This window comes from Haemaphysalis longicornis, unplaced genomic scaffold (assembly GCF_048455015.1).
Source record: "Haemaphysalis longicornis isolate Haplotype H1 unplaced genomic scaffold, Haemaphysalis longicornis Haplotype H1 scaffold_9, whole genome shotgun sequence".
NCBI classification, from domain to species: domain Eukaryota; kingdom Metazoa; phylum Arthropoda; class Arachnida; order Ixodida; family Ixodidae; genus Haemaphysalis; species Haemaphysalis longicornis.
Genome location: NW_027526460.1, coordinates 15,495,542 through 15,521,719, shown reverse-complemented (window position 1 = coordinate 15,521,719; position 26,178 = coordinate 15,495,542). Strand labels below are relative to the sequence as shown.

General features: G+C 47.6%; 1 protein-coding gene and 1 long non-coding RNA gene across 10 annotated transcripts in view; one reads left to right on the top strand and one right to left on the bottom strand.

The window, feature by feature from the left end:
* Positions 1 to 26,178, bottom strand: part of LOC144153074 (uncharacterized) — a 621,787-nt gene that overhangs the window by 518,028 nt on the left and 77,581 nt on the right. The gene's annotated exons all lie outside the window — the stretch shown is intronic.
* LOC144152816 (superoxide dismutase [Cu-Zn]-like) overlaps positions 1 to 26,178 on the top strand; it is a 43,977-nt gene that overhangs the window by 16,956 nt on the left and 843 nt on the right. The window contains exons 2-4 of the mRNA XM_077684286.1: positions 8,469 to 8,565; positions 10,696 to 10,765; positions 14,523 to 14,640. Of these exons, the coding sequence (XP_077540412.1) occupies positions 8,469 to 8,565; positions 10,696 to 10,765; positions 14,523 to 14,640 (285 nt within the window). The remainder of the gene's footprint in view (positions 1 to 8,468; positions 8,566 to 10,695; positions 10,766 to 14,522; positions 14,641 to 26,178) is intronic.

Genomic DNA, 26,178 nt, shown 5'->3' with positions numbered 1-26,178 from the left:
TATTAGAAAGGTAAGATGTGGCGAAAGCGCAAACGGGGACACTATTTTGGCGAGCACGGTGCATTAGCATACCTAATGTTTCCTGCAGTGAACACGTAAGAGGTGCACGCGGTCGTGGGTTCGTTTCCCGGCCGCGGCGGCCGCTTTTCTGATCGAGGCGAAAAGCAAAAACGCCCGAGTGTACGAGATTTCAGCGCACGTTAAAGATCACCAGGTGATCAAAATTAATCCGGAGCCCTCCACTACAGCGCGCCTCATCGCTTGCGCTGCGTCGAAGCGTTAAACCCCACAATCAGTCAATCAGTCAATCAATCAATCAATCAATCAATCAATCAATCAATCAATCAATCAATCAATCAATCAATCAATAAACACGTAAGAGGTAGGACCTTCAGGCTATCATAAATGGTTTTAACTGAGGCCCTGAAGGGGCTGGAAGTTAACACGCGAACCGCTTTATCTTATAGATGTTGTAGACACGACAAATGGGTGAAGTATGTATTGCCCCATGACGACAAACAGTAAGTGAGATGACTATGGATAAATGCGTCGTACATTGACCAAAGGATGTGTGGCTGGAAGTAATCTCGGGTTCTAATTAATACACGCGTTCTAATTCTAATGCCGCGTTCTAATTAAGATCAATACTTAGTGCAGGGATACATACCGTTCTGCGGGGTAGTAAAGTTCATAAGGAGTTAGTAAACACATCCATTACGGCCCTTTTACAAGCTTTTTTTGTTAAGAGTGTACGGTGGTGGCATGCCACCCGTCTAGACTAACTCAACTCACTCCCTTCCTCACTGCGTAACTGCGTCCTTCACTTGTGTCGCACTACTTTCTGTTCGCCAACCTTCAGCGAGACGTCGTGTCACCTTGTTTAACTGTCGATATTGCTGCCCTCCCTCGTCTTTGGCATTCTCCCTCTCCTTTCCCTCCCTCATGCACGCGATTCTTCCATTCTGCACGCTCTACCTCATTTTGGCATGTTGGCTTTCTCGTAGTGTGCCGTATTCTCCAACGGTACACACCGCATGCACTCTACATTATGTACTATAGGCCGTAGCCCACTCCACACTCTCATTACTCCAGTCACAAGCGTGTTGTGGAAGGACTGATTGCTGTCCAACAACAACTGAGCGAAAGACATTCTACATAAATCTATAAATCAGCATTCTGCCTGCGTCCCGCAGAAGAAACGCGTCGACGAGAAAAGTGGATGCTTTCATGGCGTGCAAGTACGCACATTGACGTCGATATTTTCGCCCGTCGAGTCCCGTAATAAGGTAAAATGGCTTGCTTGGGCCACATCATCGCTGAGAACACACTTTCTGCTTTACCATTGCTTTAGCACTGCTCGCAGTAACTTTTGCGATTTTATCAGAAGTGTTCCCGCACACAACAGGTGTTTAGTAAAATAAGCAGAAGCAGTTCACTCCCGAGGACCTCAAACACTCAATGAAACTGCTTTCCCTTTTCCTATGGGCACCGAAAATTACTACAATTTTTCGCCGCATGAAGGGCTTCATTTCGGGCTGAACTGCGTGACCCCTCCTATTTGAAAGTTTCGTTTCAGTTGCAGCAACGAAAACGTCTCACAACAAATGCAAAAACAGGGCGTGATGAAATCACAGCCTCCAGGCTTAACGAAACAGTATTCGGCCAAACACTCAAAATACCGCTTTCAGCTTGCGTCGAAGTAGTCGCACAACTCCCCAGCGGGAAAGGTAGAATACAGATTTACCCCCTCCTCTTAGCCACTTCTTCAAGGTGTTTCCTACGCCTAATAAAAACTTACAATCACTTCTCCAGCTGATAGAAGCCAAAAACAATGAGGTGGGCCGTGTTTGAGAACAATACTTTTGTCCGGCCTTGGCGGAACGGCCTCGCGAATCTCGCACAACGAATAACCGAATGTAAACACCGCATCCCCCGCATTCGCGACCGGCTTGGGGGAAAGAGTGCGGCTTCGGAGACGCGTTCGAGTCGTTAGGTCGCCACCACGACGCGGCGACCTTCTGCGGTTTCAACGCGCAAGCGGAAACTCCTTTTCTGCCAGCGATTTACTTGAAGGTTATCGTCGGAGTGGTCGCCAAGTATTCTGCGGCCCGGACATGTAAACAACCCCAGCTTTTTCAGCCGAAAGCCAACGAAGGAATCAGGTAGAGAGGTGGTTCTGCGTAGGTTACTGTACAGTATTTTGTAACGAACATTAAAAGACACGATTCCTTAAAAAAAAAAAAAAAACTTTAGAAGAGGCTAAATATGCTTTGTAGATATGCAGGGGGTGCGTGTGTATTTGCGTGTTTGCTCATTCGTTCGTTGGCTTGCGGGTTCTTGCGTGCTTGGGCACACGCCTGTGTATGCGTCTGTCTGTCAAGGTTTAAAAACAAAAACAAAACACCCGAACTCTATAAAATAGTTTCCTCGTTCTGCTCAGCCGATATGCACGTGAATAAGCACTCTGAATGTGATAAAGTAAATATGACGAACAACAAGCACCGGAGTACGACAGGAATTAAAGGGAGCCTGCAACACTTTGAACTTTTTTTTTTAAATCTTAGATGCTCGCAGAACGTAGTCACCCAACACACCCAATATTTATATTAGGGGGTCGCAAAGTACCTTAGCCAAAGATTACTACTCTATGCCCATCACGTAACTTGTAAACTCGCTCAAAATATTTTGCTCTCTTTCGCGGTCTTGACGTTCTTCGACGACTCGAATTATCTCACTAAGGCCATACAGCGGTTGTTGGCCGGTTTTTCTTCAGCTGCAGCAATGAAGGCTTTTCGATAGCAACTTAAAAAAAAAAGCCACAGAAACGAAGCAGAAAGGGAAGGCTTATCTGGTGCGACGAGCAAAGCACGCAGTTCCGCTCCGTGCTTGCGAAAACTATAGCTTTCGCAGTGGTTCCAGACGCGCAGGAAAGAGTGAAAGCACTTATCGAAAGTGTTGCAGGGTCCCTTTAGGCATTTCACCCACGCATGATGACGCGCAATGTCACGGAGCAGATCTATTAATCAAAACGTCATCTACCTCGATGGCTAACCCTGTCCAATCGATAGTAATAATTTGCCTCAGGTGACCCGCTGTCGTAGCTCAGTGGCTCAGGCGTGTGCTGCTGAGAATGCGGATGCTATCCCAGCCGGGGAGGCTATTTTTCAGACGAGGCGAAAAAAGAAAACGCCCGTGTGTGCAGATTTTGACGTACTTTAGTGGACCTTAGGTGATATAAATTCGCTTCTAGACCTCCACAACGTCACTCCAGAGCGTAAATTCTCCCGAAATTAGGCATTTTTATAAACTCACACATAAAAATACCCGCTCGTTGTACCCACGCACACACTCACACGTTACACACACATGCAAACATAGATTCTTTAAATCTTCGTACGCGTACCTCCCGTAAGTACTCCATGTAAGATTGCAAAGCATCGCCGATATATCCGCAGGCATGCACAACGCCACGCTAGGCCCAATGTCAGGATGGAAAATATCCTCATTCGCGTCGCCGTTCGCCGTCTGTCGGGGCAGTGCCGCACAGTTGCAGGTTTCCGTAGATCCCTCATGATGACGCTGATGTTAGTGCTTCGCTAACAGCAGTTCCTTGCTCGTTTTAATAAATATTTATCGCATCAGACTATGAGTCAAGCAACCGTTAAGGCAAAAGCTTTAAGCACCCCATTGTAGGAAAAATGTGGCTGATCATTCTGTCATAGGAATCGGTAAAACACGATAGTGAAATGTGCCTTCAGAGGAGCATTTGAATGTTTATTGTGCATCGATATGAACTTGCACACCGGTATTTATATTTAGCCGGTATGGCACCATTACACGCATCTACATTAGACAACAGATTACACGCGCCGGAGCATTGCGTAAATCCGATTGCAACCCCGGGCGCTCGCAAACCGTGCGAACGAAACCGAACGGGTTGTCAGCGAATCATTTGGTGAAGTCAGAGCGAAAGGAGCATGATTTGCGGATCGGCAGCAGTCTTGTGGTTGTGCTTGGCGAGCGACGTCCTGCTGGAACGCGGCGGCGGCGTTCCGGAAGCTGAGCAGCGTTCCACATAGGTGGCGGGCGGATAAACCCAGCAGCTTCCGCTGCTATACGCTGCCCTATCGAGGCGCCAACTATGGGCGCTCATTCACGTCATGCAGCACTACTTCGCTTCACCTCTCCTAGATGGCAGCACCATCTGAATGGGCAAGTTGGAAGGAAGGACATAAGGCGCCTTCGTACAGCTACTCGGGCATAACCTCATGGCTCAGTTAGTAGAGCATTTCACACCTCGCGTTGCGGCCAGAGTGATCGCGGGCTCGAAGCCTGGCGCCGCCGCGCCACTGGACTTTTTCTGGTGATGTCATTTCCGTGACGGATATGACGTCGGTGAGGTTTGTGTACCCAAGTATAAAACACCTTGGTGCTAAAATGGGCGTTGTTGATGTTGTCCGGCACAGAAAATGGCCGCCGCTGCAAATAGGGGGAAAAAATTGGCTGGTGGCATGCGTAGGTGGGAATCGACGTGAAGCGACGCTGCACACTTGTGCTTCTACAACGACTACATCACTTTCATGTCTTCGTGGTGGGCGCAGATTGGCGTGTCGTCGGAAACGTCTAGCGGAAGGGTCGTAACCACGTGGTCCACGTCCACAGGAACGTTGAGGATTTGCCGCACGACACCGAACCAACCACCGTGCATCAGCGCTTCATCTACCCGAATTGCGCCGCTTCTCGCTTCTGGTCGTAGGGCTCCCGACGCCCGTCGTCTTTCATTCATGGCCGCCACGCGTCTTTGTCCTACCTCACGCTTTCGAACCAGCATCCGCTCGTGGTCTGCACCACGTTGCGCTGCGTAGCGAGGACGCTTCTGTTGGCCATACCGCTGCTCATGCGCCAGCTCCAAATGCAGAGCACGTGATACTTGCACGAGTGCTTTTGTCTTCAAAGCAGAGAAGCGGACTTAAGTACGCAGGAGATTTTTTTAACTCAATTACTCTTCTTATTATCGTCAGCTGTCGGCCATTTTGTGTTGCACCTCTCGGTCAGGACGCCGGATTTTCTGCCTAGAGAGTCAGCTAATGCGCTCGAATGATAAGGAACATTAGAGTCGCTTGAGTCTTGCGGGCGAGACATCTTTGCTGCGTAAGCATGGTGAGTGCCTATGTTGGGGCTAGGCGAACTCGTCGCAAGTGAACTCTTCTCAGCCAACTCGTCGTAGGTGAACTTGTCAAATAGGGCAAGTCGTCACAGGCCATCTCGCAATAGGCAAACTGCTAACCAAGGGCAACTGGGCACTTGCCCATCTTGTCGCAATTTAAGTTTTTGCTCAATCACGTTCAAGTGAAAAAACAGGAACTCGTATAATTCTCTACTTATGCGTAAACATTCTTCAACACCTCTCCTTTGATTCACCAACCTGTCGTTCCCTTGGTAGCCTTGGAAGAACACGCCATACCAGGCGACGTATTTTGTTGGTTCCTTTGGGCTTTGTTGAGATAATCTTGTGAGGTGCCAATATTAGCTTTTGTTTGTTCATTCTGATTTTTAAATTTTAGTTTTATTTTTAGGTAATCGGGGGACGGCGCTGTATTGGGTCGGTGTTTGCGACTTCTTTTTGCATTTTCTGTTTTTAATATTTTGATCTTTTGTTATTTCTTCTGACCAACGATTATTGACCTCAGCCGCTCGTTTGCGTAACTTTCGTTTCGCTATTTTTGTTATTACGGTGATCTACTACGTATTTACAGTTGTAGTAATTCAGTTTGTTAGCAAACGCTAATCAGCATTTTTCTGCTTACACTTTCTTTTTAAACAAGACATGGTGCTGTTGTTAGCTGTTCGAGGGCTGTGGAGCTCAGCTCCTAAACCCGTCCCACATATCCCTCCACGCTTTGGTCGTGCGCGTTCCCATGTGCTAATCGCAGTGTCAACGCTCGAAAACATGAATGTATCTTTTCCTGAAGCTCGATTAGCAAGTGCTTCAAACGCTGAAGGTGTATTTTTGCTAGATCCGGCCATGCTGTCTGAAGAACCTGCAACAGATAACGTAAAAATTAAGAAAAATGTTTTCCGGGAAAACAGGTTGCAATAAAAAAAACAGCGAAAGTGAAGATCGGACCAAATTGTCGAGCCCCTTCCCCCAAAGTGTGACAAATATTTTTTTCAAGGGGAAGAAAAATAAGAAAAAGAAAGCAAAACTTGTGTTACAACTAAACAGCCAATTTCAACCACCACTTGCAAACAAACAAAAGGAGAAGCCAACCCACGAACTACGAAGAGGCCAACCTGGAATCATTTTTTTCAGATTGAAGCCACCCAACTCCCCCCCTCCCTCCCTTTTCAAAATCTGCCGGAAATGGAACTGCGAAACTAAATTTCCAAGAACAAGGAGGTCGGTGCTACCACTTCCCCTAGTACGGGATCACCTACAACCAGACGCCCGCTTTGACCAGTTCACCTAGTGCCAGTTTTCCTATGACGATTTGGCTGCGACGAGTGGGCCTGTTCCCGGGCCACCTATAGATATGTTTCAGGAACTCAATTCGATAAGCCCAGTCTAAGCCTTAAAATTAGGTGTCAAAAAATTGAAAGTTGCGCTAAGCGTCTAAGTTGTTAGCCAGCCCTTCAGCATATAGTTGCCAGAAACTAGAAAAACGTAAGTAAAAACATCGTTTTCATAAAAGCTACGAAGGCGGAAAATGACGACGAGGAAGAAACCAGACGTAATATATGTATGCGCTAGGCTGCACCCGGCAAATACTCTACGGCAATGAACAGAAGGTGTTCGCCTGCCATTAAGATTAGTTGTGGACAACCAATGCATACTACCCTGGGGCTTGTGGCCGAACCAAAAATATTCAAAGGACTTTGGGTCAGCTCAAGGCACTATGGGAAGGAGTTTGATAGGTGCAATGCTTATAGCTAGGATACGTGTCCGTCTCAGATTGGGGAAAAAAACTCACGTAAAGGCAGCATTCTATGGGGAAAAAGCGTAGTTGGGCCGGCCTTGCGTTGCGAAGAACTGGCAACCTCAGTAAGCGAATGGCGATCTAGGAACAGGGCGAAAAATATGATAGAAGATAAAACTGCGCGGATAGACGAAATAAGAAAATTTAGGGCCAAGAATAGATTCCGATACCGCGGGATTAGAGGGACATTTTTCCTGAAGTGCGCAGCAAATGTGATGATGCACCTTTCGTTCTAGCACCGATGTCACACGGGTACTTTCAATCACGATTGAGTGGATTCGGATCGAACTCAATCCGGATCGGGCGCTGCTACACGGCCAGTTTCAATCTCAATAGATCCCGATCCCGCTCGAACTCAATCCTGGTTTCTCAAGCGTGATTGGGGTTTCCAAGCGCGATCGCTCGAAGGCGGTGATACCCTCGTCCCGGCTCAGTAATGGCACAGAAGGCCACAGCTTTAACTAACGCCACAAATTGTTCCAAATAACTCGTCTCAAATGAACCGGCGATAGCGTGATATAGTTACGTATACCTACGCCCACACAAAGTTACCAGGTACCGGCCGAGAAATGCATTTTTGACGCCATCTGGCGTACGTCAGTGCACCCGTTGCAACTTCTCAATCGGGATTGGAACAGGCCGTGTAGCAGCGGCGATGCGCCGAGCGCGCTCGAAAAGTCAATCGCGCTTGACTTCAATTCATTTTGAAAGTGTCTGTGTGACAGGGGTATAAGATACTACTTGCTTCCAGACGGTTTATTTCTTGTTCTGCTCTTCTTGCGAGTTGAAGACGGCATAAAAATAGCAATGCCTAAATGTGACGCACAAACAAAAACTGACGGCGGCGAAGCGATGTAAAATAATCAATGCCGAAAAACGAGCCGGAATTCACCAAGACATGCTGTGCATAATAAAGGTTCATGCGAGTCACTCGGGAAGCACCACAAAAATTTCGAGCACAGGTCAGCTGCAAACCGCGTTCGCTATTGCTCCTTCAGTACTGCTGTTAATTCATGCACCTCGCTCCAAAACTACACTTTGTGTCCGAAACTTAAACGCAGTATACAATCCGTCGCTGCAGGCTAGCTAAATTCCATTCGAGATTAAGCCGTTATTCAAGATGTCGCAACCGCCAACCGCTTCTTTTTAAAAACGGCAGCGGTACACGCAGGGTAGTTATGTGCCTAAAGCGAAGGTCACGTAGCCCTACGTATGTTTTCATCAAAGTTAACACGATGCTGCGTTCAATGCCATCCAAACTATGCGAGCCCACGAAAAGCAAGAAAGAACTGTCTGAACGTGCTTCAAGTACCAATAAAGTCATATCCGCACCCCCCTTATTTTTCCTGTTTGTAACGAGCGTGGTCCAAAATAGTTTGGCTGAGCCACTTTCTCTTGGAGCGCCCCCGGGGGGACTTCAAAGCGTGGGCGGGCGGCTGATTTGCATGCGCTTGCGGCAGCGCGCTAAGCCTCCCTTCCTCCCCCTCGCAGGATCCTTACGCTCCGGTCCAGGTGTACGGCAACGTGTCCGGACTGAACCCGGGCAGGCACGGCTTCCACGTGCACCGGTTCGGCGACCTCACCGACGGTGAGAGGCGTGTTTGCACTTAACACCTCCTAGGCGAGAAAGCCCCTCATTGCTACGACCCCCTGTGTACGACCGCTAACAGGTTTACCTCCCTACTCGAGGACAGAACACTAATGTAAATTCCCACTGTGCTTACCAATCGTATGAACCAGGAAGAAATCAATCCCGGTGGTGTAGCGCATGCTTTCTGCTGTAGAGGGCGTGCACGTTCCCTCTAGTGTACGACCTCCGGGGAGCGCACGCGGCTTTCCTGTGCGGTCTCGTGCCGCCAGCCATGGCGTGCAACGCACTGCCACTGCACAGGGAGTGCGGGCAGAAGCTCGAGCCGTACCTGGTCTGCCATTCTTCTTAGTCGGTGGCTCTTAGCGAGACTCGCTCTGCTTCGATCGCACGTATACAGATCGGGGAGACGATGGCCGGGTCATACTTCGGTCGACGTTTCCTGGCTCTGTCTTTTTACGCAGCCGACTTACAACTTCCAGCCGATGAAACTTACAAAATTTCCTCCTCTGTATCGCATAACCAGCTTAGCAGCGGTTTCCTCGCTTCACGAACCACAAAACAAAATAGCGGCGTTTTCCAATGCGTCGAAAGAAGAAAAAACACGCAAGAGGAAGGCTATTTCGCTTTCTTCGGTTTCGTAAACGTTCTTACCTACGCTGCTCTATTTTAAGTCTTACAATATACCCTCTTTCCGTGCTATTTCCGTAAACGTTATAAAACCACACGTGGATCGAGTCGCTTTAAAATTAAGTTACAAGCGAAGAACTCTTGCTCCCTCTTTGCACTCGAAAAACACTTTCACCCACGCTGTTCTATTTTAAGCTCCAACGATACGCCCTCTTTCCGTTCTGCTTCCAGAAACGTTATGAAACCGCATGTGGTCATTTGCGGTGTCTTCAACAAGCAGAGTGCTCCATTTTCGTGATGGGTGCATTAGGGGCCCAAACAAATTCTCTCCCTTCTGTCGCTGTTGCTTGCGCTTTCGCCTGCACTTGTGTCTCTGAAGATTCCGCTTTTCGTCAGATAACAACCGATTCTTTTTTACCGCAGCAGATGCTAAACAATTTATAGTTTGCGCACTACCGCAATTTACTATTAAAAATATCTACTAGTTGCAGGCCCGGCTAAAACCAATACATTATGTGGTGTGAAATCGCCCGAGTTATAACGGATTTCACTCTTATTCTCAATCGCGGATCACACGGTCATCTCTCACCCTGTGGAAAAAAAAGGTTGGGGGGAATAACGCGGAAAAAAAAAAAAACCTCGACTATCGCTAAGCGACTTGTCGAGTAGCTACGTATATATCGCCGAAACGTTCGTGAACTGTTATTTGCGAACATACTTATTTCCCTAGATAATCTCTTGTGAAAACAAAACATTTCATGGCAGCTTGGTAGCCTACATATTTCTTTAGATAATCTCTTGTGAAAATGCAACAATTCATGGCAGTTTAGTCAGTAAAATTTTCAAAAACCGTCAATGCATATTGAGCAAGGTAACTACAAGAACATGTACTTCCCTTTATTCCAACGCAGTTTGCGAAGGATATTTGACAACGTCGCTCGAAGATAAACTCCATACCCCTTTCTACGTAAAAAAGTACTAAACAATGCGGTCCTCCGCGCACAATTCAGTGTCGGCGGAACTGGGACACTTTCAATGGCGATTCCGATCGAATAATCTGCCATTTTTAGCGCGTAAATTACCACGTAATTCGGTTTTCGCCCGAGCGGAGAAAAAGAACGTACAGAGAAATGACTGAGTTGGGACAAAGAAAACAACGCGTGTATACGTAGCACATGGAGGCTAGAGTGCTTGCAGGCCAGAAAGCCCGCCCTACAACGAAAGCCTCATCGCCTTCTTGAGGACGCACCATTGATTTCACTGTTTTGGGAGTAGCTAAGTGTTTGCACTGTGGCCACGAGTCGGCAGATTGGTTTCTTTTTATCAATAAGCGAACAATCAGACCATGGCTGCTATTGCAAGCACTGGGAGTTCCAGCTTTCAGGGGCGTGTTTCCGGCTGTATTTACACATTGCCGTAGAGAGCACCACATCTGTCAACGCCCGCCGAAGCGTCTCGTCTCGGCTGTTTGTCCTAGCGGTCCCCGCTTTTTGTATGCAGGCTGCAAAAGTGCGGCGGCCCACTACAACCCAGCTAACACCGATCACGGAGCGCCCGCCGATGACATAAGGTAAGGTACTTCTCTTTCCGGCTGCATTTCTTGGTTGTTTTTTTCTTTCAAAGCGAAGCTGTAGTATTTTTACTGATGGCTTCTGTAACGCGAAACCGCCCTGCATGAACGATGATGAATGATTGTGGGTGAAGCAAAAGAAAAAAAAAACGCTTCAGTGGCCGTAATCGAACCTGTGTCCCTGGGGTTACGAAGCCGGCGTTTATCTAATTTCTCCATTTGGACATGGTCGAAGCTCAGTCCAAACTCAGACGACAACCGCAGAATCCGCCACGAGAAAGCTTCGCGTTCAACCATCATCATCATCGCTAGACGGCGGGTGCATGATTTTTTATTCCACATTTCAATTTCAGGCTTTTCTCTGCCGCGCCAGCGATCAATACGAAACACCCTGTTAAACAAACCTCCTCCTGTTTGGTCCTGGAATCGTTGCACCATGTTCCGAGTCACCGCGCAACATTTCTACAAAGCTAATTCTAACATCAGAGCTGTTTTAACCTTTTAGGGTCGCCGTCGAGCGATACCAGAAAACTCAGCTCAGCCGAGCGCACGTGAGCGTGCGCCACGTGAGGAGCTCGCAAAAAATATCAAGAATAAATTCCTAGCGCACGTGAGCAGGCGCTTCGTCAGGAGCGCCCGGCACCGGCCAGCTCGACCTTAGAGGAGGGAGGGGAAACTTTATTTACACTAGTCAAAAGCACAAAAGAATGTGCCCCCCCCCCTTCCCCACCCAATCAGTCAGCCAGCCCAGAATCCCTTGCGATTCGGCGGCTTCCAGGGCGAAGAACACTTTGCTCAGCGTTCGTGGCGTGATCTCTCGCGTGCTGCTATTCTCGCCAGTTCACGTGCGTTCGCGCCTGAAGTGGGGAACACAAACGCCTAGTTCGCGAAGCCGGTTGCCGCGTGTTAAACGCGGTCCACCTTGGGAGAGATGCGAAAGCTTGCGGACAAAGCGATCTGATCCTGTTAGTCGTGAAGAACTTTCGGGGGCAAGTGCATAAATCCATGTGAGGGGCGAGAGCCTCGTCATTGACGACGGGCCGCCAGCTCTGCTGTTTCTCCAGCCTTGCACCACTAAAGCAAGCTGCGTTTTAAATGCGAATGCATTTCTTAGTCGGGGGTTGTCGTGCGTTGGCCGGCGTGCGCCTAGCAACAGCTGTGACGCGCCTAGCAACCGGAGCACGTAGTAGCTCGGGCGGGAGTAGCGGAGGGCAAGGGTAGAGGAGGAGCGCGCTCGGCGTGTGAGGGCGCTCGCATCGCGGAGCTCGGGCGGAGTAGCGGAGAGTGAGTGGAGAGGAGGAGCGCGCTCGGGCGTGTGCGGGCGCTCGCATCGCGGAGCTCGGCGGAGAGAGCTCGCGCGCGGGGCGGGCGTGTGGCGCGGGTCTCTCTCTCCTCTCCGCGTACCCTCTCTCCGCTCGCTGATCGGAAAAATATATATAAATGCAGTTGAGCGCGCGCCTCTCTCCGTGACTGCTTGCCGCAGCGCACTCATCGGTGCACCCAATGCATTCGCATTTCCGCACGATCCCCTTCGGGGAGGTGGGGGGAGTTTTTTTTTTTTTTTTTGATTACAGAGTTCTTATTCAATCAGTTTGTTCCGCTCTTCCTGAAACAGAATAACCAAGGCTTTGCAGGGGCACCAAATCATTTTATTGGTGCTAGTAGCGCAGGCTACATACGAAACAGTATCTTTCTTTCTGTTAGATATAGCTCTGAAACAAATCCCCCTCCAAAAAATATAAGAGAACATCGGCGAAGTACGTGAGCAGCGAGAGGTCGTCAGCTACAACGCAAAGTGCTGCGCGAAGCGAAGTAATGGTAAAAGGCGTTTCATATCTGTACAAGGCTTCCCCGCCAGACGTGATTTTCTTCAAGTCTGCCCTCCGAAGTGCTTGCTTTATGGGGGCTGAATTTACGCGTAAATACGCTTAATGGGAAAGCTGCCACCAAAGTTTGAGATAATTTCGTTTTTGCTATATTAAAAAAAGATGCCGGCTATAAGAAAAAAAAACATGTTTGTTGTTCGCCAGCGCAAACTTAATACGATTATAATATCGCTTTTTATAATACAGTTAAACCCGGATGTAACGAACCTCTACGTAACAAATTCCTGGATTTAACGAAGTTTTTTCAATTCCCCATTGGAAGCCCCATTGAAACCCATGTGTTTGCGACCTCTATGCAACGAAGGCGTTGCGATGGTTAACCTGGATGCAACGAATTCGCTACGCTGATGAGCCATTGTTTTTTGCCCTTTTTTTCTGAAAAATCGGCTGAAATAATCAAGAAATGCATTCTAGTTTATCAAGTTTTCTTTAGATGGCGCGAGCTGTGTACCATGCGACAGTTTTATTTTTTATTTTAGTACGGAAGTGACATATATCTAAAATAAGCAAACTAGGCCATTGAGCACATTTTTATGTATTTGTAAAGCTTTTTTTAAAGGTTTTTAAATCCCGTGAGCCATTAAGTCTTTAAGTCCCATAGAAATGTTAACACGTGAGTCCCCCTTAAGGCACGGAAAAGTGTCGGAAGGCAAAAGTGATACTTGGGTTACGTTGGGGGTAAGTGGCCTTGCTTGTCTTGAGTGCTGTATAGTGACTAAGTATGTGGAAAAGCGGCAGGCGCGAATCGCGCTGTTTTTCGCGGTGAAATAAATCCTTTAAGGGTCAGTTCACCATCCCTGATGTCTAGCATTTTGGTTTCGTTTCTGCTTCATTTACGCGAGCCTCAACTCGAAAGCTGAATGTAACGAAAACCTGCACGTATCAAAACATTGCGAATTTTCAACTTCGTTATATACAGGTTTCACTGTACACGTTCCCTTTGAGTTACCTACTACCCCAAGTATACAGGATGCCACGTGCAAAGTACGTCACTGTTTCGGGCACCATAAATAAAAAAACTGGTTTCATTATTAAATGATTAGTTAACTAATTAATTAATTAATTATTGATTAATTAATTGAGAATTAATTACTCAATTGTATAAATTAACTAATTATTTGTGGGATTTACGCGCCGAAATTACGCAGGTTATGAGGCGCACCGAAGTGGAGGGCTCCGGATTGATTTTGACCACCTGGGGATCTTTAACGTGCGCCGAAATTTCGAACACACGGGCGTTTTTGCTTTTCATTTCCCTCAGAAAATCCGCCCCCGAGGCCGGGAATCGAACCCGCGTCCTTGGGCTCAGCAGCAGAACACCTTGTAACGTTTGACTGACAAACAAGGCGACGATGAACATTTGGTTGGGCCTTGCCAAGACGAAAGACCCCCGGCCGTTTATTTGCTGCGCTTAAGTAGCCGCATTCACAGCGGGGAAGGGGGAAAGAAAGACAGGAAGGAAAGTAAAGCAGACGGAAGGGGAGAGAGGAGGGCGAGGCGATATCGCCTAGGGCGAATGCCGATAGCAGATAGTCCGGTCTGTTACACACCTTAGCCACTGAATCAAGAGAAGGTGATTTCTTTAAGGCCGAAAAAAAAAACAGCCTTCTATTTCATCAGGACTCATCTGCTCTGAAAAATCTCGATGGGTTCCCCGCACCAGTTTCAATTACCAACTCAACAAAGACGAATGTATGTCCTCTAACACCACGTCAGTTTCCAAAGAAGGCAATGCGTTCAGTCTTGATCCCTGTGTGGATGACCAAAATAGTCCTCGGCGTACCTCCCGTAAGCGCGCAAGCTGAGGTAGCGATTTTGTATCATCTACGTACAGGTTGTTTCTTTGCTTGTTCGTTCGCCCTCCCCCGCAGGCACGTGGGCGACCTGGGAAACATCGAGGCCGACTCTAATGGCAACGCGTTCTTCAATTTCTACGACCGCCTCCTCTTCCTAGAAGGACCGCAGAACATCCTCGGGAGGGCCGTGGTCGTGAGTATCTGCCAAGTGATCCGCACACACTCTCCCGCACCGCGCTCTCCTTGTGCACACCCACCCACACCAACTCGCCTCCCATCACTGCCCCTTATGTAGCGCACTGGACACACTCTTCCACACCCTATGTGAGTGAGCGAACGACCCCTTCCCCACTGTCCGCTCCCCCTCTCACTGGGAGCAGGCTATGTGGAGCTCTGACCTGGCAATGCGAGGCACCGTCACGGCCAGAGCCCTGGACGTCGCGGGAGCCCGTTGAGCCACCGCCACCCCGCTACCCTGAAGCCAATGTTAAATAAAGTGGCTATTACAGTGGAATCTCGTTTAACCATACCCGCATAAGCCGTAGTTTCGTTTTATACACAGCTAAGCCGAATCCCCGACTCAATTTCCACTAAACTTAATGCATTCGGATAAACCGTAGTGCCGGTTAGTACGTACTTTCTTCGCGTGCCCCTCAGGTATGGTTTAACGAGGTTTCACTGTACTTACTACTGCCCAGTGATCCCGTACAATACTGCTAGGTATTAATTCAAGGGCTGGTGCAACAGCAGGTGTTATGATCTGACAGCGTATTCATTCGTGCCCATGCTCTTATGTCATCGTCACATTTGATCTTCAATACCCATAATCCCAATCGGACTATACCCGGTTACCACTTAGCACCACCTCATGTAGTGTATCACTCCGCCGAAGCGCCGGACCCGCGACGTCAGTGCGCGCGCGTTTTGAAAGAGGATCGCGGTAAATGCGTGACATCATCTGCTTTTCTCACCGAGTTTGTTTGTCGTCGCTGCAGTAATTTATAGGCAGATTAAGTCCGAAAAGTCATGGAAACGACTCGTGTCTGGTGTGGTTATTGTGTGCGTGCGCTGGCAGTGATTGCTATCGGTTGTTTATCTTGCGTCTCATTTCAGAACTGATCGATTGTCCACACCTCACCCCACCGATTCGTGGACGGCGCGAGATTTCGTAATTATGACATACGAATGAACAAATAGGTTTTAATATAGGGCGTAAAAGAGCGAGTGCGTCGTTAATTTATATGACTCACCATGTTACAAAGATCGATGCAGTTATACGTACGTGAAGTACTCGATGTGCTGAAGCATTAATTTCGCGAGGTACGCAACATTATGCGCGTTCGACAACGACACGGAGAACAATTTTAGATTTTTAGATTATGCTGATGGTTAATAACAATGACATCAAACAATCTTGTGTTTAGTAATGTGTGCACAAAAGCCACGCCAATCGGAGGTGCAGATAGGTAGCGCGCTGTTTGTAAAAAGAAAAAAATAATAACAGAATCGCTCCTTTCAGATCACACGTGGAAAATAGCTTCGCTTCTGCTTCATTATTACGCGTTAGTTCATTACTTTCTATTCCTGGTTATTGCTCCTTACATGTGCATTGCCTAAGCACTGCCGTCACTTCTACGACTGTCCTTAATATCGCACTGTTACGCGTTTTTTTACGCAGTCATGACAAGAAAGCCTGCAGTTTACAGGAAGCGACCATGAAGTGTCTGCGCGTAAAAACTGTGCTTCACGGTGCTGCACATTTTTGTGAAAAAGCGCTTTTAAGCTTAGTTCTGCTCAAGTCTCAACGCAATGCGATTCTGATCGAGTCTCGAAATGGATGGTAAATTCTCCATTCCTGAAAAATGCTCTTTCGCAGCTGCCATGGCAATTGCGATTTTGACAACGCCAACATAGGTTATAACAGGCTATTTCATTTCTTTCAGATTGTTATACGCCCTAACACACGGCATTTGGAGTGTCATTTTACGATACTGGGGAAAATGCCTGTACAAGGAAAATGTTTTGGCGGCTCACCTTTTTATGCCCATTGCTTGAATTTACATATGCTGGGGCAAGCTCAAAGAAATCCCAGGCCAAATAACAAAAAAAGTTTGCTTTTCTCTTAATTATATGTGGGAGTGAATTATTCACACATAATTTGGCTAGAGAACCGCCACTTATCAAAAGCATTTGTTTTTATTACCTTTTGCGCTGAAATGTTTATGAATGAAAAGTTGTAGTGTCTTCTATGCAAATTCAAGTGCCAAAACAAGGGCATGATGCAGACAGTCGTAGTGGCAGACATACTCATGGATACGAGCTTGAGGTATCATAGACACGAGCTTGAGGTACTAATTTACAAATATGAAAAGGTTATTAGAACGCAGAAACATTAGCAGGTGCCTCCTCCCCCCCCCCCCCCCCCAAACTAAATTGGGCTAAAACGTGTTGTGTGGTTTTGACATGGAGCTTCACTGAACAGAATGCAGAGTGCGACAGGTGATTCCCTGGAGGCCTTCCATCTGGATTTACCACTAGGGCACTACCACAGGTGTATGAAGACATTCACAGTGCCCGTACAAAGTTTTGTTCAATGTTTCCTCCACATTATCACAATAACGCACTGCTAAGAACCTCGATATCTCACATTTCTCTCTTAAGTATGCTTTACCGTCCAGATGTTTAAACAGCTGCTTACACTTCTATTCAGCTGCTTATTTATATACGTGAGGCACTTTCGACAAACTTGACACTCAGTTTTCTTTATCACCTTAAAACAAAGTTGCATTTAATGAAAACAAAGTTGCATTCAATGACCTCCCCATGCCCGTAATATGAGTCACGTTTTATCGTGTCTTACAATGAGCCTGAGATTATTATACATGCATTCGTTATAAGCAGTGTACTCTGCATGCACAAAAATCACAACGGCTGCTTTTTTGATACCATTCAACACGACACCAAGCTAGGGATGTGTTGCAAAATTGCAACTGCATCGTAAATTGAAAGTTTTTTAATTACATATTACATACATTGAATTACACTGCAATCTTTGACTTGAAATCCCATACAAGCACACCTGTAGTGAGTGGAAAAAGTACACATCCTCAGTGAAAACAAAACATCCCATACGTGGCGCTGCCATGAGAAGTCCATTCAAGCACATAAGTAGCATATGATGCCACTTAGAACACTGCAGTGATTTCCCTTATAACTTACTTCCAAATGCTGCCGGTGCAAAGGGGCTTAGTGAGATTGTTATACAAGTCGTTTTTTTTGCCTCAGCACCTCGGAAACTCTTCATTGCCAGCAGTTTCAAATGAAATAAAATCACCAAACAACGAGAAATATGGTTACAGGTCACGTAATGCTGCAAGACAATTTCAAGCTTATGCGCAGAAGGTTCCTACTCATCAGGCACAACGCCACGAATTAGACGTAAAGAGAACAAAACGACATGAGCACATTTTGAACAGCAGCTAGTTATCGTAGCAGCCATTTAAAACATTTTTCTGTACTGCCGCGAGGCACAGTCCTCTCGTTGAACCTTGTCCCTGAAAGTTTCAGGCAATCTGATAACTTAATCAGACAGCCTTACCCTGGTGGTATTCAGCGTATCTTGTGCATTGTTGCAACATGTTGGCATTCGTTCCAAGGGTAGAAGAGTGTATTGTGGAAAGGCAGGGCACACATGGTAGCAACGTCAAAAAATTTGTTGGTTGGACAGTAAGTTAGCCTGCTAAATGCAGTCGTGCGGGCAGAACAGCCATTCTTATAGAAAAAGAGACTTCCTTAAAATTGTTGACTGCAAGCTTGGGCAGATGGCGGTTTCTCCCTGGTCGAAGCAAAAATGAGCGGGAAGTTTTTCTGTTTCCTTTGCGTGCATTCCCCCGACAAGGCGCAAGCTCGTACTGACCTGTTTGCTTCCCCACAAACAGTACCACGTAATGTAACGGGAAATGTATTTCTTCTTTGTGAGGGGATATTAACTGCGTAAAGTGTCAATGACAAGGGAGAGCAGAGCCAGACACTCTCAGCTTGTACACTAATGTTCGTTTTGTGGGACAGTGATAGAATCCATGTGGTCCCGGGGCGTCAGTGGGGTGCCGACCCGCAACAGATGGCGGCATGGCACGTCTCAAGCTCACCTGGACCGCTTCTGCGTTACCAGAGACTTCTTGCAGTGGGTGGTTAGATGCGGTGTCGCACGCCTTTTCTGGCCATGGACTAGTGTCTTTCTCCATATTAATCAGCTTGGCTCGTGTGGAAAGAAAGACCAGCAATCGCCGGATAACGAATCCTGACACTGTTCACAAACCTCAACTCGTTAAAAAGGTAAACAAGACCATTGGAAACCTTGAAACCAACACTGCAGACGTGGCCGCATGAAAATATTTTAAGGCGAGAATTGAGCGTGAGGCCACAAAGATAGGTAGGTGGGAGGCAGCCGAGCATAAAGTTACAGAGCGTCGCCTCAATAATACAAGATTGTCTTTTCAATAATGCAAGCTTGTGTCACCATCCCCCTTAGTTTTATGTTTCATGTTCCTCAGCCCTACATTGTTGACCAGCCATGTAAACAACCTTGGTATTGTTCTGTAAAAAAATTTGAATTCTGCTGCATAAAGCAAACATAGTGGGAGGATACACAGGTCGCAAGCTCGCTGTAGGCCAGACCGCTATTCAACATTTAGTGGGCTCTTAAAAGAGCCGTTTGGAGCTTCGGAGCTGAAGACTGCAGCATGGTAAGCCTCACTCCATTCGCTCGATGCCGGAGAGGTCGTCATCTGCACTCCCACAGCTGTCGTCGTCTTCCTCCCCAAGGCTGATGATGATTGGCTCCACATGCTCGCTGAACCCACGCGCCTCTCGGCACTTGTCCTCTATGCCAATGACGGGCTCAACAGCCTTGACCCAGTTGCTTGGAGAAACATTCTCAGCTGCTGTGATGAGGAGCTTCCGCACACTGTCAATCTTGAAGTCAGTGTTCAGCCTAGCAACATCACCTTTCATCTGCGCCCAGATCAGCTCGATTTGGCTAAACTTGCAGTGGCAGGTGGCAACCTCAGAACGACGCACCCAGCCTTTTCTGCCGCGACATCAACTCTGAACTTCACAAACTGGTTTTTCACTGGCGCCACCAGTTAAAGAAGCTGCTTCTTTGTCATCGTTGCATCACACGGGATACCTTTTGATGTCAGCCAGGCTAGTATGTCAGGCTTGCGTGAGGACATGGTCGGGACAGTCTCCAGGCGCCTGGAGTGGTAGAACGCGCTGTCCGTGACGACAACACTACCCTGGGGCAGCTTAGTGAGAACAGAGTCAAACCAAGCCTCGGAATGCTCGCCGTCCGTTTCCTCGTGATAGTCTCCCGACTTCGTTCCTTTGAAGACGGACAGACAGCCGTCAACAAAGCCGTCCTCGTTGCCGATGTGGGTGACTATCAGCCGCGCTCCCCTTCCGGATGGCTGTTTGAGCTCAGTCGTCAAACCACGCAGGAAAGCGTCCTCAGACGTTTTCACTGTATCGTCCCTCCAAGCCTTCGTCATGGTGTGGCCAGCATTTACCCAAGTTTCGTCTGTGTAGAACACCCTGCGGTGCTGCTGCCTGTACTCGGCGATCTGACGAAGGTACCTCTGCCGCCAAATCAGCACGTCCTGACGCTCGATCATCATCGAGTTTCGTTCGCGTTTCTCGAAGACGATGCCGATGTCACTCAGGAGGCGGCGGATGGTCCCCGTTCGAAGGCTGGGGAGATGCTCACTCCTCCGAAATTCTTCCGCAATCTTCTGTGCAGTAGGAGGCTCGTTGCGCCGGAATAGGTCGTGCACAATGTTTCTGAGCACAAAGTGAAGCCGTCATACATCGCAGTGCGGCGTTTGCGGTTCTCGCTTCCGGGCATTTTCCGCGAAGGTGTTGTCAGCTTCCCGCCCGTCGCCTTCGCTTTGGATTTGATGTCCAAAATCTTCCAGAAACTAACACCGGTGTACTCACTTGTCTTGCGGCAAGTTTCTTTCACGCCAACGTGCTGGTGCTCCCCTCGCAGCTTCATGTAGACGTTCAAAACTGCCTGCTGGACGTGGCGACAAAGAACAATGCCGCTGCAGTTCTTCCTGCACAGATGCTTCGGCGTTGATGGGCTGAGGGGAAGGTGAACTCGCCCCAGACCGCAAACGCAACGAAGAATCTGGAGTCGAAGAAACAGTAACAAATGCGACTGCAGGTGGTACTGCGTAGTCATACTCCGCCAAAAAATTGGCCTCGTACGAGACGTCCATGTTGGAGAATTAAATGGTGGGAAATGTGGGGACAAAAATACAATGCGTGAAGCAAAAAGGACGCTAACACATCGTAATTTCAAAGCTAGTGAATAATGCATACGTGTGTAAAATACAACACGTAAGCCATAAAAAGTAAACTGAACTTTGTTATTTTCAGTTTCTTAATAATGTTCAGTTTTTGCACCGGGTTTTGACTGGGAATGGCAATTTTTTTTATAATATTTTTACGTTTTGATACACGTTAGTTGTGGTAATGTATCTAAAATTGAAATTTTAAAATCCCGAGAACATAAAGTTTACTTGTTTTGTTTTTGGGGGTTCTTTTATTTTGTGCTTCCAAAAACATTCGCAGTAACGCACTCTTTGCGCCGAGCGGAGGAACAGCCGGTTGCAATGATGAGGCGCAAGGTGCCGTACTTAAGTTGTAACCGGATATAGATGTGCACACGTTGAGCATTACAATGACCGTGCGCGCAAATTCGCGCGCTTTCTCTGCGTATGATGTCCAGTTGAGGTGCCGCAGAGTGTCAGCTTGTACATGATGTGATGGGGTGGCAAGATTAACAAGCACTTCTTACAAGAAACAGGCCCAATAATTTAGTCGTTCTTTTAGGGCGCAGCCCTTTGGAGCCCGTCTCTGGGCTAAGCTGCGTCGGCGTCGTTGTGACCGAGCGAACGATGAGAAAACCGACGAGTGAAAGAAAGCAGAGGAGGAGAGTGCCGCGAAATTTGGAGTGGAGGGCGGTTCGCCGTGGCGGCACGAGCCAGCGCTCTCCGAAAGTGTGCGGTGTGGGAGCGGAGGGGGCAGTGTGCTGTGCCCGCACGAGGCGCTCGACGGCGCGACGCCCGGTGAAAACGTGAGGTGGGCGTGCGCGTGTCTATGATGTGCGTTCGGTTAAGACGCAGTTCCCGGTCCCTTCCTGAGACGCAGTTCACGCCGCCGCCACAGAGGCTCACCGTCGAGAGAACTCACGAGTGAGTGCTGCATCAGCGCACTGCAGCCATCAGGAGTGAGTGCTCAACCGCGATTGACGCAACCGGCCGTGCGCATCTGCAGCGGCTGTTGAACAACACGAACATGCGCTCTCTTCCAGTTCTTACGAGCAATGAGCGACGCAACTGGTGGAACTGCGTCGTCTGCCGCTGCTGCTAAACGAGCTGACCGAGCAGAGGCTCAACGCCTCCAACGCCAGAATCCAGAGTTTGTGCTTAACAATGAGCAGCTGCGCCCAAATATCGCATCAGGGAGTATCGTAATCGCTAGCCAATTTTTATGAGCTATAAATTGAGGGGCATTTTTAGCACCCTTTTGCTATGTGTGGAAAGCGATATATACCTTCTTTGCAGGAACAAATTGAATGAATGAATTTATTGTCAAGAAAAAGGAAAGGAAAGACCACCAGCAGGCGTAAATTGTCACACCTTGGGTGGACACCGGAACGCCTGCTGGTGTGGGGGTTGGGGCAGAGGATGACAGAACAAATTTGCAAATTGGCAATTAATATTTTGTTACAGAAATTACTTCTTTGCATAAATAGCGATCGATCAAATTGACCAATCAATGAATACTGGCCGAGTTCATTTTTTTCTTCCTTCTATAAGGATACTTGTTCCTAGAAGAAGGCGTTAGAAATTGTGACACTACTCTTCATAATTATGGAATAATTTCGTGAAGTGTTTCTCACTGTACAAATAAATGTGACTACCAGCCATTGTAGCACACAAAGCACGATTTCGTTCACCTACTCCCCAATTTTCGTCCAAACTGATCTCCAGTCTATGAACAAAATTAGGGAATGTGCTTATTTAGACGGCTGCCTAGATAAAAACCTGCTAACTAAGCAACCGGACGTAATAAAATCGACGCGTGACGTTTTTTTAGGTGTATTGAATGTTTCGAATTTATGCTCGCCGTATCGAGCTACTCAATAAAATAATTAATAGGTCAGACATTCTTAAGTGGTACACAACTCACCCAATAACGCAAAAATTTTCGCTATTTCGTATTTCGGGAAAATATATTCCAGTGTGAATGGCGCTCTCATGGGTGCCCAGCAACCATTAAGACCGACCGGTGCGGGTGCTTCCATTAGTTTATTGATTGATTGTAGGGTATAACGCGCCGACGCAACGCAGGCGATGAGGCGAGCCGTAGTGGAGGGCTCCGGATTAATTCTGACCACCTGGTAATGTTTAACGTGCGCCGAAATCTCGTGCACACGAGCGTTTTTGTTTTTCGCCTCCATCAGAAAAGCGGCCGCCGCGGCCGGGAATCGAACCCGCGACCTCGTGCTCATCAGCGCAACGCCTTAGCCACCGAGCCACCGCGGCGGGTGTTTCCATTGGTAGTACTATTCACCACGGCGTGAGTTATCATTGGGACATATCAAACTTATCCCAAAGGGGCGTCCAAACGGGCATGGTCTTCTACGGTCTTTTTCACTGTCGTGTGAACACACCCAGAGTTCGAGTCCGGGCCGTCCAAGCACTTTTCGTCTTCTGTTGCGCGGTTAACACGCACCGACCAAGACCAACTGGTCCAGCGAGCTTTTAACCCCCGCGGCCGCCGCAGCGGCCGTCCTGAATTTCGCCACTCGGCAAAAGCCATTAGCGCGCTTACACAAAGCGAATAATGACGACTGATCGCAGCGTAACGCTAACACTCGCTACAGAGCGAGCGTTATGGTGCCAATGATCGCGTGACACATATACTCCGACCGGGCCGCGGCGCACTTTTCCAGCAAACGTGATCGCGAAGGGAGCGCATAAGCAAACGGGAGAGCGCGCGGCGATGCCGCGCCGCGATGTCGCGTGCCGCGAGCTAATTGAAACGCGATCCGCCCTGCCAGCGGGCGGAGTTTAATGAGCCTTCAAAAAAATAATCCGCCCACGTTGTCCTCCGCGTGGTCTGGGGACTGCGCCACGCACTAATAAGGGGGTGGAATAAAAGAGAACTGTTGACTTACGCCGGTCGTTCAACTAATCTGGGCGTTGCTGCGCTAATTGGGCTTCGCCTGATCCCCTGGCCGGATGCCGGTAATCTCCGGCCGCTGCCGCAGACAAGCCATGTTTACGGCGCGGCAGTGGGCGAAGGGGAGGAACTGAGTTAAGCCGCGGCTTAGCTGCTTAGTAGAAGCGCGGCACTTCTCTCTCTCTCGAGCGCGCACACACACACACACACACACACACAAAAAAAAAAGAGCGATGAGCGCAGGGAAAAGCAACCTACCGACCATGCACCCACGCACATCGTGTATGTCACTAAGAGGTATGAGGTGAGCATGGAAAGGTTTAAGATTGATTCAGTTTGTAATAAAAAAGCTGTTTATACAACGCTATCCTATTAGCTACTATCAGACGTACCTGCTGAGAATTAAAACGGTCGTAACGGGAACTGCTTGCAGCTGCGATGACGGAGTTTTTAATCCCTTTCTCTGGGTACTGGCATCGCGGTTGCATCATCACACGCGGCGCCTAACATCGTCATCATGAGCCGCATTATGTTTTCTTCACCTTCATCAGAGGTGCGCGGCGCAAGCCACAACATGAATAGTCAGGGCTGCTCACCGGTGCTGACACCGGTCACCGCTGCGTCTTTCTTCAATCGAGCTTCAACGAATAAGTGCGGGACGCTTTTGCGCGGAACGTTCCCACGAAATGGTCTTTGTGGCGGTGTAGGCACTGCATGCAACTGGTGCGGTACCGGTAATGTATTTAGAGCCCTTTATGCAGACACAAACACCATACGTCGGCACGAAACTGCTGACCTAAACACAGAACTGTCTCAAAACCAAAATAACGCTGCTAGCCCTCACCCCACCACAGCGATCGGAATGATCGCCCGAAATATTTTTTTTTTTTGTTTTGTTTCGCAGCCAACGACTTGTGAAGAACACGTCCTGTGTCAGGGACAATTATCAAGACAATATAAAATCACAGACTTAGGTTTCAAAACAGGTTTTTATAAAACAGTACACGGCAGATCACAACCCCTTTGCCTGTCTAAAAGGACCCCAAGAGCACGCCTTCTACGGGATCCGAATGACTCAAGATCTATGAAGTATAGTCATTAGTCGGCTAAATTGTGCGTTCGTGGTAGTACACCTACACGCACAACCGATCTTCAAGTGCACAATCGAACACTAATTGTAGTGGACATACTTGAACCACCTCACGAATCCAAAATGACGTTTTGGACTCGCATCTAGAGTAAAGTCATCTATTCCATTCACCCTTAATTGAAAAGTGATTGTGGCCTCGCAGACGACAGTTATTAGGAGGATAAATGTCTTTGTAAAAACTTGAACTGTTTGACAAACTAGTTGTCAAGCTTCATAAACTCAACGATGCTTCCATTTCGGTTTACCCCTGAGAAATGAATTCACATGTCGGTTTACCCCAGCAGAAAAAAGAGCGAAATGTACTAGTTTCACAGTTTTTATTTTTTTGCCCCTGTAATACAAGTTCTTATATCCACGACGAAGTTCTTTTAGCAAGTCCCCTTTCTGTGGGTAGTTACCTTTCTCTTAACTACAGTGCAACTGACAGACGACTTTGTTGGCTTTCAAGACGCAAAAAGATGACAAAAGGCACTTGAAAAATCGCTGATATTTCCGTGGTTACACAGTTACACTCTTAAGGAACCTAGTAAAACTTTTTGAAAAACTGAATTTCGCACACAGTGAAACTCCACCATCGCTACGAACACTGCAAAAATACATCATAAGGTTCTGTAATTGGGCTCAAAAAGCTGCTGCCCATAAAATTATGCGCGACTGTTTAACTTAACCATTTTTTTAGGGTGACACTGCTTACAAACCAAGCTTTCTCTTTTAGCCATAACTCTGCTAATCCCTCTACATATACCACTGAAAAACGTGTGTGCAATTACGAACCGCAAACCTGCACCTAGAAATGCTGATGGAAATCGACAAGCCATGACATCTAACAAAAGCGGCACACTACGCTTATCAGGTTTGAACTCTGGTATTCAACTCTGTGAGGACGTTACTCCGTACTATACCGAATATAGAATTCTTGATGTCAGGAAAACACAGAAGTATAAATATTTCATTGAAATGTTGCGACAATACGGCTCGGCCAGCCTGTTTCTATTTAAATACCAAACAAAAGAGAGCCCTTATGAGTTGCGAAAAACCTTATTAACAAAGCCAGCCAAGACCAGAACGATCTATGGGGACCAAAATCTGTCTTACAAAATACCTGATGTGTTGAACGAACATACCGCGATATTGGAAGTCTCAGTTTTAGGAACAACGCCGTCACAATACAAGAAATTTATCAAACAGCTACTCTTTTCTCTTGGATAGATGTGAAGGTATCATTGTAACTATAAGCATAAATTTTATTTTGTAATATTACGCGCTGCTCAAGATACTTTGTATTTCTGTTCAGTTTTTGTATTTTACACTCTCGGTTTCTTCTGTACC